At 43.0% G+C, this 11691-nt stretch overlaps 1 protein-coding gene across 1 annotated transcript; it reads right to left on the bottom strand.

The window, feature by feature from the left end:
- Positions 1-1614: 1614 nt before the first annotated feature.
- Positions 1615-10864, bottom strand: CNDP2 (carnosine dipeptidase 2). Its single transcript, XM_075826493.1, has 11 exons — positions 10658-10864; positions 9357-9500; positions 6550-6712; positions 5076-5164; positions 4672-4872; positions 4301-4385; positions 3437-3597; positions 3127-3291; positions 2532-2673; positions 2158-2305; positions 1615-1705 (listed from the first exon to the last, which is right to left on the bottom strand). Exons 1-11 carry the CDS (start codon positions 10718-10720, stop codon positions 1639-1641), a joined length of 1428 nt encoding a protein of 475 aa, XP_075682608.1. The 5' UTR covers positions 10721-10864; the 3' UTR covers positions 1615-1638.
- Between the last annotated feature and the right edge of the window lie 827 nt (positions 10865-11691).

Raw genomic sequence — 11691 nt, 5'->3', positions numbered from 1 at the left:
GGGGGGGGTGAATCTGACCCACAAACACAAATCAGCACAGGGCATGCAGTGTTTCAACGCAAAAGGCACATGGTCTGTGAAAAACGTGTGAACAGCCCCATGAATGGTCAGCGCGTTGTAAGTGATTTAGATTTATTCACAACCGTGTGCTGTCATTAGTGTGAATAAGGCTTTATTGCTGTGTAATCTCCGCAATGTTGCGGCTTCTAGATGTGATAGGCTCATTCCACTAGTTTAGACAAAAAAACAAAAACCCTGAGAATTAGAGAACCTGCAGAATGAAAAACCGCCATAATGGCCAGAAATAGTGCCATGCCTCATGTACCCACATCTGACAACTCTTTCTAAAAAGTCTCCTGAAGGGTGGGGGGGGGGGGGGGGGCATTGAATCCTGGTTCAATCAAAAACACATCTTACTTGTTAAGCATGGGTTAGTTATTAGGGTATGTTCACACAACAATGCCAAATACGTCTGAAACAGCTCCTGAATTTCAGACATTTTTACAAGTGCACGCGTTTTTCGCAGGGTCTTTTATGGATGTAATTGGAGCTGGTTCTCATTGGAGTCAATGAAAAACGGCTTCAATTACGTCCCAAGAAGTGTCCTGCATTTCTTTGCCGCGGGCGTAATTTTACGAACTGTCTTGACAGCGACGCATAAAATGACAGCTCGTCTGCACAGAACATCGTAAGACCCATTGCAAGCAATGGGCAGATGTTTGCCGACGTATTGGAGCCGTCTTTTCAGGCATAAAACGCCTCCATTACATCTGAAAAGGTGTCGTGTGCACATACCTTAAGGGTATGTTCACACGAGGGCGTCCGTTACGGCTGAAATTACGGGGATGTTTCAGCCTGAAAACATCCCCGTAATTTCAGCCGTACCGGCATGTGCAGGCGCTTGAACGTCGCGTCAATTACGGGCGTAATTAGCGCTGCTATTCATTGGAGTCAATGAATAACGGCTCCAATTACAGCCAAAGTAGTGACAGGTCACTTCTTTGACGCGGGCGTCTAGTTACGCGCCGTCATTTGACAGCGGCGCGTAAATATACGCCTCGTGTGAACAGACAAATGTCTGCCCATTGCTTTCAATGGGCAGATGTTTGTCAGCGCTATTGAGGCGCTATTTTCAGACGTAATTCGGGGCAAAAACGCCCGAATTACATCCGTAAATAGGCCGTGTGAAAATACCCCTAAGAGTTAATGCTTTGTAATGAAAAGCTAGCCTACTGTACTGCGTCATGAGATACTGGAATCAACTGGTTATAGTCTTGCATTATTACTCTCAAATTTGACCAATGTTCACTAAACAGTGTTGATCCCATAATATCAACCGCAGGCGTTTGCTGCTTCTTTTCAACAAGATAAATGGGAGACTTTATAAAGCTAGCACGATGTCACCTACTGGCTGCACGTTCAAATAACACACCTACAATTGATCAGACGCTAATATTTTTATGCATGGTTATTTATTTTTGCTGTATTTGGCTATTGAAAGCCTGAAAACAGATGGAGGATAGAGTGTTGTACAGGGTTTCTGGTCAGCCACTACATCACGTAGAGCCAACCAATACTCATACATTGCAAATAAACCAAAACAGGAGGGCTTCTGTAAAAAAAGACTTGGATGAAGAGCTAGTCCAGCTTAGATACTTCATACAGGTACGCTCCCAGAAGTTTGACACCTTGAACATAATTATACCTGGAATACAATGGATAAAGTCAGAAACATTTATATTCGACAGAGCCAAAGTGCATGGTTACATTAATAAAGTTGTACTACAGAGGGATGAAGAGGGGGGGGGGGGGGCAATCAGGGAACCGACACTTAGAATTATTTAGACTTAAACACTGGGTCATGTATTAAGAATGGCGCAACTGATGAGCGATGGGAGTCTAGGAAGCAACGTTGTACATGCTCTATTTCCCAGCATAAACCAAAAATAATGGAGCATGCTACCAACATAAAGAAATAGCTGTAGCAAATTCAACAAGACTCCGATGGCACAAAGAACTATAGGTTGTTCTTACTCTGATCAGTAATGACATCTACTTATAAACAACAAAGAAGACACTTCAGGTCAAGATTTCGGCATCTCCATGTAATAATGAAAGCATACCATGCTTGTAATAAGACATAAGGACAGTTCTCACCTGTTCAATTTCTCATTTTGGGAATGTGCGCCATCATCTGCGGCGCCGACAGGCAGCAACATAACATTCTTTCCAGTGGCTTCTTGGAATGTTAAAGTGACAGGAATGCTTCCACCTTCTCTGGTTAGGTCAGGTTCAACGTTAAACACTGTAGAAAATAGGAGGGGGAAATCAAGTAACTGTCCAGGTGGAACCTGAACTCTAAAACCAGAGCCAACATGGGAGTCTTTGGGACGTGGCTGATTTTAGACACTTTCCCCATGATCTACAAAAGCACCACCAGATATGGTTCTTAAAATCTTAACTGGCATGTAAAATAAATAAAAGTGACAAACTAATAAAATACAGGCAAACCCCATTGCATGTTCACATACCAGCTTTCATGGCTTTCCTTCCAGCAAGGTAGTGAGGGTGGTTGAAGTCGGAGACCCAAGGCTTTCCTCCATGACCCATTGTAACTTTGAACTTGTTTGGACTACCCAGAGACTCAAATTGCTTGGTTAAGTAGTCTTCCACCTTAAGTTATAAATTCAGAGATCATAGATTCATATAAACAAGGTATTTCCACTCACGCGTTATTCTAGAAACACACAATATTGCAAAACGACATAAGAAAAATACAACATTAGACAGTTTTCTGTTTCCGCTTGTATTTTAAAGCTCATCGATCTGGTCATCTATATGCAATTCCAAAATCCCTGTAATACGTTTTAGGCCTATGGATCTGGCAGAAAAGATCCAGATACCGTCAGTATTGCAGTAGTGCTGGTGCTAGCCACAGGTAGGGCAGCAACCATTGATTAATCGTCCCCATTCCTGAACATGACGCATGGGATCTGATAGGGCTTGTAGTGCCAGGATGCCAGAACGGAGCTAGTGTTGGGAATGTATGCGGCTGTGGAATTTCTATGAAATATTCCCTGTGCCCTTCAAGCATTATTATTTTTTTTTTTAATCAGAATATCCTACCTGTTTTTTCACATCGTCTGGATTCATATGTGGCACGAGTCTTATAGAGAATTTGCCAATGACTTTCCTAGGAATCACAGTTTTGGCTCCACCGGCAGAGAAAGCTCCTTCAATGCCATGAAGTGAGAGAGATGGGAACCTCCACCTGTGCATCAATATCTGTTCCTGTAAAACAGAAGGTTTCAGTCCTTTTTATTATTACCTGTAGAAGGACAATGAAGACCACCATCCAAGGATCAAGTTATAATCTTTAAAATACATTTTTAATTTACAAGATGGTTTCTTGAAAGTTTTTATGAAGACCCAGTACCTTTGTTTCATGTAGTAGTTTACTAGCGCCAACATCTTTAGCAAATTCCTCAAGATCAAAGTCAATCGCTTCATAAATGGATTTCTCATCAATAGAGACGGGTTCCACAGGGTCATACATTCCAGGAATAAGAATTTTCCCCTTCCTGTCTATCAAGTGGCCTTGGGAAAAAAAGAAACTGGACTTAGCCTGGGACATGTTAAATATTCATCCTCCTCCTTTATATAGTGCAATTATATTCCCCAGCACTTTGCGAAGCTTTCATCTGGGTTTTTGGTCTGTTTTTTGCTATCTTGAACCAAATTAAAAAGGGGTTCTCATTATGACAACCCGTGTCCATATTTTCTATTAGGGCATCCGGCTCAGGACTTCCCCCTATATGAGCCAGAGTGGCTAACAGCAGTTCTGGTGGACCCATCCACATTTAACATGGATGATCATTCAGGGGTGGAGGGGAAGAGTTTAGACAACCCCTTATCAGCTTAACAAAAACGTTGCTTATAGATACAGGAAGCAAATATTGCTACACCTGACGCCGATGTCTATTGCTATCTATAAGATATGGGCAGAACATCTACATGTTGGAAATGGTACCTTTGGTGTGGAGAAATTCAGGTAAGAGATGAAGGAATAGCATTTTCTACAGTTTTCTTACATGAATGGATTGTACTTTAAGAGGGTAATTTAATGGCTACTGTAGCTTTAATATGGATCCACCATTTATAGTGGTTTATATTTAACCCATAAGAAGCATGCTACAGATGCATGGAATTCATTTTTCGCATGACTTTGCTTCAGTTTACAGTATATTAGGGAATTGCAGAGGTCTTTGCAAGCCATGAGGAATGGATATTTAATGCTTACCCATTAGAAAAATGAGATCAGTCATTGCTTCGTGAACAGATCCTCCATATACCCCAGAGTGAAGATCTTTGTCACAGCATTCAACCTAGTAGGAATGAGAATCAGAAGTTATTTTGGCTGATGGTCTATGAGAAAGACAAGGTGCCCCCCACCCCCCCTCCTTCCAGATCTCAGTCTTAGGCAACATGAAGCCACCTTCTTCACCCTCCCTCCGTTTAGTGAACACACACACTATTGTTTATGGAAAATATTGCCTTTTTGACCAGTCGGTAGTTCATGGTTGAATGTTCCATATTGTCAGTTTAGGGTGTAATAAGCGACATCTCTGAATACAATATTGCTGCTTTATAGAGGGCAATAACACGCCATACCTCAATAAAAAAGTAGCAGATACCACGTAGCCCATATGTGATACAGGGCTTGTTTTTTCCTAGCCAGTAGTTATCAGAAATGCAGATATAATCCACGTCCTTGAAAAATGTATCTTTCTGGGCAAATATCAAATCATCAAGGCCTTCTGAGCCAGACTCCTCCATTCCCTCAAAGCAAAACTTGAGGTTGACAGGAAGTTCCTTTGGAAGAATAGACATAGTAAGTACAATCACCTCACTGTAAAGTGCCCCCCCCCCCCAGTTAATTTTAAGGTGAGCCATGCAATGCTAGATTGCAGGTAAGAAGGTGCACAGGAGCCAGAAGGTGTGCGGAGAGATCTACAAGTGGTTAATATACAGCGGATATGGTTTAATCTCCAACTCTAAGGTAGTTATTGTTTTACCTGCTTTGTTTGCTGATAGGCCTCAATGCTATTTAACCATGCAAGCACAGGACCTTTGTCATCTGTAGAACCTCTCCCGTACAGTTTACCTAGACAAAAACAAGGCAGGGATTAGGATAATGTAATAAGTCACTGACAGTCGTAATAATCCGCACTTGTAACGCCTGTAATATGCTACTTCAGCCAATATGTTATCTTTAAGATGTGCAATTTGAAGCGTCAGCATGTTATCAGCGGAGGTGAGCTCAAAGCTCACAAGAAATCCTTGTAGACCGAATAGCATCGGATCATAGTGTAAAAGTGTACAAGTGACCCTGGAAAGGAGAACATGCCAAGCTATATAGCGGATGTGTATTTATCTACTCAAACCTTCTTGAATCCTACCCACCTCATTTCTAAACACAGGAGGGAAACTGCCCCTGATAATTACCCAAAATTAAACCTACACCAGATTGCCTGTACAATACTGCAAGCTAGCAAGTGTCTTGCATGTCATCTTCTATGTAAAGTACTGCCACATAAAAATGCATCTATGTTTGCAACAGATTTTGCTATGGAATACTATTTCACTAGTGATTGAAGTAAGAGACCATTTTCTGACCCTGCAGCTTATAATGAAATAATCATTTGGTAGTTACATTGGCAAGCCCCAGCCAGGTACAGCACCGGAAGTCATCCCACAAAAGAAATAAAAGGTTGTAAGGCACATTGTGCAACGTGTGGAACCGGTAGCAGTGGACACCGACCATACATTGCATAGCGGACGAATTGCAGACATGCTCCTATTTACTTGAGTAGGAGCTCAGCCGCTATTCTATGGCCGGAGCCATCTGCTTCTGGCATGGAGGTCTTGTGCTCAGAGGCAGCCGGAGCGGCTTAACCGTGCAGGGTCCGAGTGTCGGAGCCCCCACAGATCATGTACTGATGACTTAGGCGGTGGATAAGTCATCAGTTGGCCAGTAGTAGACATCCCCTTTAACCTTGCACAGCGAATGTTGAATATACATTATACATATATATCCCAGGACCTATTGGAATGAGACATTGGGTCTAACATGGCAATTGAAACTAATCCCTCCAATCCCATCCCGCTCGTTTCTGCAGACAATGTAAAAATTGTAATGTAATGTAAGCACAAACCAACCGCAAAGAATATAGCATTGAAATGAGGAACGCTGAACAGAACGTGGGGTTGCTGATGTTCTAGTGATTCATATTGGCCTCAGATGTTCTATTTGTCATGGCTCACCCTGACCTCATTTCCACACTGTTTGCCAGCCAAATGTAGTAGGGATTAGTGATTACTGCTGCAGAGAGAAAAAACCCTAAAGGAAATGAAACTTTTGAGCTTCCTGTTATTGTCTATTGCACAATCCTTCTCATTACTATTCAAAAGACAGACATATTGAGCCACATTACAAAGATCCCAAATTGCATCTAGTTTGAGAACATGATAAAGAACTGTGATGCTTACCATCTCTTTCTTCCAAGACAAAAGGCTCGCTGTCCCATCCATCCTCCAGAGCGGCTGGCTGGACATCCAGGTGACCATACACACAAACAGTCTTTTTACCAGGATCCGACCCCAGTTTCCCCAAAATAATGGGAGGAAGTGGGATTTCAGAGCCATCCGGAAGCTAGGGGCACAAGTATGTTTTATTAAAACAGCTATATTTATAGGGTCATTTTATATAGTGTCTTCTACCTTAAAATATATACTTGTATTATATCCACTGGATGCAGCCCAAACACCTTCACAGGCCTGCCTTTAGTGGGAGGGGAAACACAAGCGGTCTAGGCAAAAACTTAAAGGGGTTGTCCAACCTCATGAATATTTTCTATTTTCATTTTTAATATTTTTTTCAAACAGCTCACTAGGGTGTAATAAAAAGGACTAATACCTTAATAATCCCTTCCACTCCTGTGTGGACGCTTCCCTGACAGTCTGTTCTTCCAGCTTCAAAGATGACATGTTGATCACTGGCAGTAGTACTGATGCATTGAAACTACAGGGGTCACATGTCATCGCTGAATTTAGAAGATCAGAGAACAGCAGGGAGACTAAGGAAGCATCGGAACAGGGGAGTATAACTTATTTTATAATTGTAAATTGCTTGTAAAAAATTTTGATGCGGTTGGACAAGCAGTCTAAGGCCCCATGCACACGACAGCAAAAAAACCTCCGTTTTTGCAGACCGCAATTGCGGTCCGCAAAAACGGAGCCATTCACTTTCATTGAACACTGACACCTTTCCGTAGCACTACGGAAGGGTGTCAGTGCCGTGGAAATGTTGCGGGAATTATGGAACATGTCCGTTCTTTCGCATTTTGCGGGCCGTGCTCCCATACTTTGTATGGGAGCACGGCCCAGAAATGCGGCTGTCAGTCAGTCAGTGGCCGGCCGTGCCCGCAATCGCAGGCTGTGATTGCGGGCACGGTCGTGTGCATGGGGCCTAATTGTCCCTTTAAAGTATTCCTCCATATATACACAGGAATTTGCATAAAAAAAAACAAAAAAAAAACCTGTTTAACTTCAGTGGATTCTGGTTTTAAATAGCAGCAAGAATTGGCCGCAGTCTGTGCTGCTCTGTCTCCTGGGCTCCTGTCTCCAGTACGGCAACCAGTAGTGTAGAATGTAATGTGTACCTGGAGCCTAGGAGACCGAACAAGATACAATCACCTACTGCAAAGTTCTGAGCAGCACAGACTGCAGCCAATCCACGCTGCCATTTATAAGCAGAATCCACTAAACAAGTTGCAAAGAAAACATTTTAGTACACACACAATGCAAAAAAAAATAATTATTATGATTATAGAATTCTATGGAGGACCTGTCCCCTCTACAGATTTGTTTTTTTATGGTATTTACTAAAATAGCCATTTCTGGGTCATCATTTTTAGAATACTAGGTTGTGCCATTACAGTTCTCTCCTAGAAATGTATGAATAAATTGACAGCTGGGTCAATAGGGCATGCTCCATAAGACACACTCCCCACTGGTAACACCCAGTTGTCAATTTAATTCATAGATGTCTAGGAGGATTAACAGAGGAACAGAACAACGGTTATAAGAAAAGATGCTCCGGAATTGTAATTTCATGGGGAATTCATTAAAATTATATATATATATATATATATATATATATATATATATATATTTTTTTTTTTACACACACACACACACGTCAGAAGTGGTGGCAGGTACTCGAAAAACAAACAAGATTAAAGTCAGGGATTGCCATGTAGTTCTCCATAATTAGAACAATTCGGAGACAGTAGGGTATACATATAGGTTTTACCTAGAGTGGATCTGTCTTCTGAGTACGCTGTCCTATGAATCACTGGCATATTAGAGCTGCAGGTCTGTACAATCTTTTTTTTATTTTAGTGAAAAGGTAATATGAGCGATGAAAGACTAGAGTGGGCTCATAATCATAAGTCCGCTGTATTCCCGGGGGGGGGGGGGGGGGGCAGCATATTCCACTGACAGATCAGATCCACTTTTATTTATACACAAAGCTTTGTGTATCCTAGCGTCACATTTTGCAATAAGGGTGGATTCCCTGGCACTGCATACAGGCGAGACGGCAGGTACTATGACAAGTGGAGGTGAAATATTAACATCCAATGACAGGCAGTCTTTATACCAGCCTATTCATCAATCGCAGAACCAGTAGTAAAAACAAGTCTATTGTATGCAGTGCACTCAACTGGATGTGTATGGCAAATATCCAAAGTGTTACAGTAAAGTAGTAAACAGCACAATGTATTTCTCATCTCAGCTGAAGTTTGGAATGGAATTTTGCACCATCATTAATCGATTTGCTTTAAACGACTCACAAAGGTCTGTGGCGCTCCACGATTACAGGTAATATACTGGATAAGTAGACGGGAAGAGATAAGACGAACATGTAATAAACAGTCACCTACTCTTCATCAGACCCACCCGCTGCGGGATAAGCGCACTACATATAAAGTCAGTATATAGGACTAGAAAAGCGTTCTTAAAGCAGCGCTCTTCTGCCATAACCATCGTGGAAGTCCATAGAGAGGGCCTTGTGAAACAAGAGTCTCCATCCACTTCTATGGGAAAACAACCAGCGACAATTACAGGTTATAACCCCCATTCTCTAATACAAGTCTGATAGATCGGGGTCCAGGTGACTGCGGATATGTAGGACCCCCAACTACCAGGCACTTCCAGCATCTCCTGTGAACGGGTTATAAATGTTGTATATAGTTAGGACTTTCTTCCCCTCAGAAGTGTTCACACGCACGCACCTTCTGCTTTCCAATGTCCACCAGCTCAGAGGAGCCACCTAAACGTTCAATCTCCTTGGCAGCCACCTCCATCATTTTCTTGATTTCTCCTCTTTTCTCTGGCCAGGCAGATACACTTTGGATTGCAACCCATTCTGACAATCTCTGAAAAATAAACCAGTGTAAATACACTTATATACTGTACTTGAGGGCCCAAAGCAGTGCCATGGGGGGGGGGGGGGGGGCGGCTTCTATTATAACAGGCCTCTGCAGATTATCCTACTGTACATGTAATAAATAGTCACCACAGGCAGTGACGAGGCCAGGCACAGCTATAGGGTGACTTGTAAGGTGCAGCCCCCACATAAAAAAAGAGAGTGTCTCAACCCCCCCACTAACAGTGAGCAGTTCTGGTGGACCCAGCACATCCGTGCATTGCACAGTCTGTCATTTTAACAGCTGTAATAACACCCCGATCACAAAAAAATAGGACACGTCATTATACAATCCGCATTTGCGGTCCAGGCTCATTGAGGTCAATGCGCATCTTCTGTGTGCACAGTCCGTGATCGCAGACAGCCCGCGGATGACACTCCGCTACCCATCTGTGCCGTAATCACAGCTACAGCCATATATGGGAGGCCTTAAACGGGGCAAAGGTGCAAAAAAAAAAACAAAAAAAAAAAAAACACAGACAACCCATGGACAGGTGTGGTACTGTTTTTTGGAATAAAGGAGCCATGTTTTGCCAATCCTGGACAATCACTTTAAAACCTATACTGATCATGTCCTGCTGAGACAGGCACACTGAGAAAGCTCTCCTGCACTATGAGGTCTGTATTACTGCAGAAACCTCTGCTGAACCAAACTAACATACGTGTGAGCAGACTTCATGAGCCATGCACCTGTTGTCAGTTAGCCATGAATATGCTTTCCATTCACTGACAGCAAGCAGAGATCTTCAAATTGTAAGGAATTGAAGCACAAAGTAGATTAGGGAGTTGGAGAGCACGCAGCTATTATATAATGAATAAGCTTTACATAAAACTAATCTGGAGATGCCCTTTAAGAAAAGTGAATACAACCACCAAATACACGAACATACCATAGGGGGCACACGAAAGCTCGCAGAACAAATCGCCTTAGTTTCTACAAAACATTTGCCTATGATGATGTCTGTAGGGCACTGCCCCGGCCCCCCATGAAATATGGGCACTGTACGGGCATCTGCTGCACTCGTTTTATTTCTGGCAATACAATAATGTATCGTACTGCTGACATACAGCAGCTCAATCACTATAACCCCCATAGTAATGGATTACCTTGACGTAGACGTCCTGGTGACTCTCAATGTACTCGAACAGCGCGGGGAGGACAGAAGACATGGTGGTGAGAGGCGCTGGAGACGGAAGGAAGGCGGCACACTGTCTATTTATGTCACACGCTTCCTTGGTCCTAAAGAAAAGCCCCGCCCACAGCCGGCACGAAATTCACGTGACGCTTGGCAATCAGCTGACTAGAGCCGCGCCTTCTGGTTGGCTCATCGTTCGCCTAGTCATGAGTGGTGTATCACAAGACATTCGGCTTGCGCAATATTGTAGGCTCTTCACGTCAGCGGTCAACATGCGTCTGGAGGCGACGGTTTCGCAGCGACACACGGCAAAAACGCATTTAACCGTGACGTGTGAACCCAGCCTAAATATATATATGGATAGTAACAGTATTTAGTACATGAGAGCAGATATAGTGACGAACGTCCGCACAGCGCACACTGACTATAGTCATCGGCTTTAATGGACGTGTTCTAGACTGAATCTTGAATTGTGATGTACTTTTCCAGTTGTATATTTATTGTGCAGCAAATGCAGCTTTCCATAGAAGCCGGTCACCTATACTTGTTAACTTCATAAGGGACATCAGGGAGATTCTGAAAAGCGTTGGACGAAGCTGCATCGTGCAACATTTTTCTTATATGCCCCACCCATTTATATAGGACACACCCATAACTTCCGACTTTCAAGCATCGCAAAGGGGCTATTTTTTCCTTTTAAGCCATGCCTCTAACCCTGCCCATACAGAACTGGTTCAGCCCACACAGTATTATGCTCCCATAGAACCCCCACACAGTATAATGCCCCCATAGAACCCCCACACAGTATAATGTCCCTATAGGTGCCCCCACACAGTATAATGCCACTATAGCTGCCCCCACACAGTATTATGCTCCCATAGAACCCCCACACAGTATAATGCCACTATAGCTGCCCCCCGAACAGTATAATGTCAAATAGCTGCCCCTGCACAGTATAATGCCCCCATAGAGGCACCCATACGGTAGAAAGCCAACACAGATGCC

This window comes from Rhinoderma darwinii, chromosome 5 (assembly GCF_050947455.1).
Source record: "Rhinoderma darwinii isolate aRhiDar2 chromosome 5, aRhiDar2.hap1, whole genome shotgun sequence".
Classification (NCBI taxonomy): Eukaryota; Metazoa; Chordata; class Amphibia; order Anura; family Rhinodermatidae; genus Rhinoderma; species Rhinoderma darwinii.
Note: the sequence above shows the minus strand (reverse complement) of the source record. Positions and strands in the feature narration are given on the sequence as shown.